Source organism: Camelina sativa, chromosome 20, assembly GCF_000633955.1.
Source record: "Camelina sativa cultivar DH55 chromosome 20, Cs, whole genome shotgun sequence".
Taxonomy (NCBI): Eukaryota; Viridiplantae; Streptophyta; class Magnoliopsida; order Brassicales; family Brassicaceae; genus Camelina; species Camelina sativa.
In genome coordinates, this window is record NC_025704.1 from 8,058,804 (window position 1) to 8,063,193 (window position 4,390).

Genomic DNA, 4,390 nt, shown 5'->3' on the forward strand with positions numbered 1-4,390 from the left:
AAAAAAAAAAAAAAAAGGATTTCAACAAAGTCACTCGTTTTCTCCCCGTCCCCTGCGTCAATTTTAAGCTGTCTTCGAGAACGCTCTCTCTCTCTCTATACATATATATATATATATACGTCCCCTCTTTTCTCGCTCTATAGAAACCTTCCTCTCTCTCTCTCTCTAGATTTTTGTCCCCTTTTCTCTTTCTCTCTCCTAGGGTTTTCGTCTCTCTCTCTCTCTCTCTCGTTCACTGTTAATAATAGTCTTATCGGACCACCGGAAGAAGATTCTAACTGCGAACATCTCTCTGCCATGGCGGCTGAGAAGTTAAGAGACTTGAGCCAGCCGATTGACGTCGCTGTGCTCGATGCCACTGTTGCGGCCTTCTTTGTTACCGGATCTAAGGAAGAGGTTGTTCAATTTATCTGCTATTTTGACTTGTTCCTCGGAAAATTTTGAGTGGCTGCGACGATTCATTAAGTATATTTTGCGGCGGGTTTTGTTAATTGTTTTGAGTGTCTTCTTCTTCTCGATTGGGTGTGTGTGTGTAAAGAGTAGGAATTAGGAGCGTTTCCTTGTTAGGGTTTTAGCTCTCTCATACGTTCTTGTTCTGAGTTTTTTATTAATCTGGATTTCAGGGTCTGAAGGTTTAGTACCGTGTTGAATTACAGTGATTTAATTGCTCATTCTGAAACTCGCTCTTTTTTTTCTTCGAAATGCGTTATTGAGATCTTCGTTTGGTGAATGAAGTCCGTTGTTCTTCTGTCGCTTCATCGTTTCCTTGCGTAGATGTCTATTCTCCACGAATCTTTTCATGCTTGATTGAGTATTCCAGTTATACCGGTGTAGCATTGGCTGAAACTATTAGTTTTTCAATCGTAATTGAAATTTTATCTTCTGGGTTTGAGTTTATCTGGCACTGAATTATCTTGTTTTCTCCATGTAATAGCGATTCTTTTTGCTATGATTATTTGGTTTTCTGATTACTGAATCTGCTTCAGTGTCAACATTCACCTCATTCGTATCTGAGTTTTTTACCTTTGGAACTAATCCACATTGCTCCCAAACCATGTTCAGAGAGCTGCTGCGGACCAGATTTTGCGGGATTTGCAGGCTAATCCAGATATGTGGCTTCAAGTTGTCCACATTCTACAAAACACCAAGAGCATGGATACCAAGTTCTTTGCTCTTCAGGTCAGTTTTATTAGCCTTCTTCTGTGGCTACAAAACATCGCTTGTACATGTTTATCTGCTAAGCTTGTCTGGGAGAGTGGTTCCAAGTTTCCTTATCCAACTGTAAATTAAAACTGTTCTGTTGAGATACTTGACAAGCAAATATTCATTTGCTACCCACTCTCAGGTTCTGGAAGGTGTTATAAAGTACAGATGGAATGCACTTCCTGTTGAACAAAGAGATGGAATGAAAAATTACATCTCAGAGGTCATTGTACAGGTATATACTTTTGGAGACCTTAGGTTTTTCTCTGAATATATAACTGGGAAGCGTTAACGGAACTGTTTTAACAATGAGTTTACTTTGTAGCTCTCGAGTAACGAAGCATCTTTCAGATCGGAAAGGCTCTATGTCAACAAGCTAAATGTCATTTTGGTCCAGGTATCTTCAGCACTCCCTGACAATATTTAATGCCCTTTATTAGTTGCAGTTTCTCTTATCTACTTCGTTTCGCTAGCTAATGCTTACAAACTTCGATCCAACACATAGGCTTATTTTATCTTCTGGCATAACATATATTGTGATAAATGCACAGATTGTGAAACATGATTGGCCGGCAAAGTGGACAAGCTTCATTCCTGATCTAGTTGCGGCTGCTAAAACTAGCGAAACTATCTGCGAAAATTGCATGGCCATTTTAAAAGTAAGAATTTTTACATGAATATGCATGGCCATTTTGAAAGTAAGAATTTTTACATGATTTCATATTCAGTTCTCACTGGAAAAAATTCACATTTTCATCCTTTGTTTAGCTCCTTAGCGAAGAGGTTTTTGATTTCTCAAGAGGAGAAATGACTCTGCAGAAGATTAAAGAGCTGAAACAATCTCTGAACAGGTCTATTTGAGAATCTCAACTTGAGCATAGTGATTTTTTCTTTTTTTTTTGGTCAAACTATAGTATCTTGTATATGTTGGTTAAGTGACGTTGTCTCTCATTATTTATCTATTTGTGCTTTTCTATGTGCAGCGAGTTTAAACTCATTCATGAGTTATGCCTATATGTCCTCTCAGCTTCTCAAAGACAGGATCTTATACGTGCAACTCTGTCTGCGTTGCATGCCTATCTTTCCTGGATTCCATTGGGTTATATTTTTGAGTCTCCTTTGGTAATATACTTGACATAATTCATAGATTGATGTTAATTGGTACCACAATTATGTTGTTCTGATTGCTGTTCTGGTTGTTTACAGCTTGAGACCCTCCTTAAATTTTTTCCTGTTCCAGCATATAGGAACCTCACTCTTCAATGTCTGACTGAGGTACCTCCGCTTTTAATTCAGCCTTTCCTGATTCCCAATGTCAATTGGATGTATTATTTATATCTCTATTGGCTCGAATTTTGTCTGCCAGGTTGCAGCTCTTAATTTTGGGGACTTCTACAATGTCCAATATGTCAACATGTACACCATATTTATAGGGCAGCTGCGGGTAAATTAATTGTCTTCTTGTGCTCTATTTATTTATTTTTTGTTTTTGTTCATTCTTACTAAGTTAATGTAGTGCCTTTAGTATACTTCTTGTTTGTCTTTGCTTCTTGCCTGATCCTCTACACTTGTTCTCGTACTTGCAGACAATTCTCCCACCGAGTACAAATATCCCTGAGGCCTATTCAAATGGAAGTGGTGACGAACAAGTAAGTATTTTCTCGAGCACTTGGTTTCAAGGCAGGCCATTGATTTTGAGCAACTTATTAAGGTTATGACTATGTATCTTATGTCATCTCTAGGCATTTATCCAGAACCTGGCACTGTTTTTCACCTCCTTTTTCAAGGTAAATCGTTTTCTTTGTGGAGTTAGATATCTCATGTTGGATTTATTATATTCTGGATATGTATAATGATGGTTCATGGTCTGTGTTTAATGCTTCCAGTATTTACTTTCTCATCATCTTTTTTTTTTTGAATGATTTTACTATCTGTGTAGTTTCATATTCGAGTCCTAGAATCAGCGCCAGAAGTTGTCGCTTTATTACTTGCTGGTCTTGAGTATCTCATTAATATATCATATGTTGATGACACTGAAGTATTCAAGGTATGTAAATTGTCTTTGCTAATAAAATTGCTGCTAATACTGTTGTACGTTTCATTTTTTTCCTTAATAATGCTCTCATGTCTTTGCTCGTGTCTGAAAGATGACAGTTTCTGCTTACTTGTGGATTGAGCAGGTTTGTTTGGACTATTGGAACTCGTTGGTCTTGGAGCTGTTTGATGCACATCATAATTCTGATAACCCTGCAGTAAGTGTAAGCATGATGGGCTTGCAGGTATGATGGATTCCTTGACTAACATGATCAGTTTTTTACTTTTATATAAGCTTGATACTATACTTGTATATTGTATTGGTTAAATTTTCCTTGCTTTGATTTGGTCACTCACCTTGGGCTTTGACTTGTATATTCCCAGATGCCTTTCCTTCCTGGTATGGTTGATGGCCTTGGTTCTCAAGTCATGCAGCGGCGTCAACTTTATTCTAACCCAATGTCCAAATTAAGAGGGTTAATGATTAACCGCATGGCGAAGCCTGAAGAAGTACTTATTGTTGAAGATGAAAATGGGAACATCGTCCGTGAAACCATGAAGGACAATGATGTTCTTGTCCAGTATAAGGTACCAATTCTTGTTCAGTTCATGTTTCTCATCTTCAGATATGTTAGGTACCCGCAGTGCCATGTTATAGCTCAGGGAAATTTATTTATTTGGATCCTTTTTCATTTTTTTCCCATTTCTTGTTTAAACAATTGCAGATTATGCGGGAGACATTAATCTACCTTTCACACCTTGACCATGATGATACCGAGAAGCAGGTACAGTGTCACCATGATGATACTGGTCTATATCAATTTGTGAAATATTGAGGGTTATGATCAAGTATGGTTTTCATGGAATGAGTTTATCCGTGTTATATTGTGAACTACCATAGTAGTACCCTAGATTTAGCAATTTAAATGTGGGTGTGTTATTAGGTATGTGATTTTCTGGTAGACATGTATGCTTACTTTGGTCTGTTCCATGTTGTTGTGCGGATGCGAACTTCTGATTGCTCCTTTTTAAAGATGTTGAGGAAGCTAAACAAACAATTAAGCGGGGAGGAATGGGCATGGAACAATTTGAACACTTTGTGCTGGGCTATTGGGTCTATTTCCGGATCTATGGCTGAAGATCAGGTAAATTT

The 4,390-nt window shown here is 37.8% G+C and overlaps 1 protein-coding gene across 2 annotated transcripts in view; it reads left to right on the forward strand.

The window, feature by feature from the left end:
- The window catches only part of LOC109124752 (protein EXPORTIN 1A), a 9,083-nt gene continuing 4,990 nt past the window's right edge, over positions 298 to 4,390 (forward strand). Inside the window, exons 1-16 of one of the 2 annotated variants that reach the window (XM_010494333.2) lie at positions 298 to 396; positions 1,063 to 1,179; positions 1,346 to 1,438; positions 1,529 to 1,600; positions 1,755 to 1,862; positions 1,972 to 2,054; positions 2,187 to 2,325; positions 2,410 to 2,478; positions 2,570 to 2,647; positions 2,790 to 2,852; positions 2,946 to 2,990; positions 3,143 to 3,250; positions 3,384 to 3,482; positions 3,622 to 3,825; positions 3,963 to 4,022; positions 4,272 to 4,382. In XM_010494333.2, coding sequence (XP_010492635.1) covers positions 298 to 396; positions 1,063 to 1,179; positions 1,346 to 1,438; positions 1,529 to 1,600; positions 1,755 to 1,862; positions 1,972 to 2,054; positions 2,187 to 2,325; positions 2,410 to 2,478; positions 2,570 to 2,647; positions 2,790 to 2,852; positions 2,946 to 2,990; positions 3,143 to 3,250; positions 3,384 to 3,482; positions 3,622 to 3,825; positions 3,963 to 4,022; positions 4,272 to 4,382 — 1,548 coding nt within the window. Of the gene's footprint in view, positions 397 to 1,062; positions 1,180 to 1,345; positions 1,439 to 1,528; positions 1,601 to 1,754; positions 1,863 to 1,889; positions 1,902 to 1,971; positions 2,055 to 2,186; positions 2,326 to 2,409; positions 2,479 to 2,569; positions 2,648 to 2,789; positions 2,853 to 2,945; positions 2,991 to 3,142; positions 3,251 to 3,383; positions 3,483 to 3,621; positions 3,826 to 3,962; positions 4,023 to 4,271; positions 4,383 to 4,390 lie in introns of those variants that run through there. The other variant, XM_010494334.2, reaches the window with a different exon arrangement.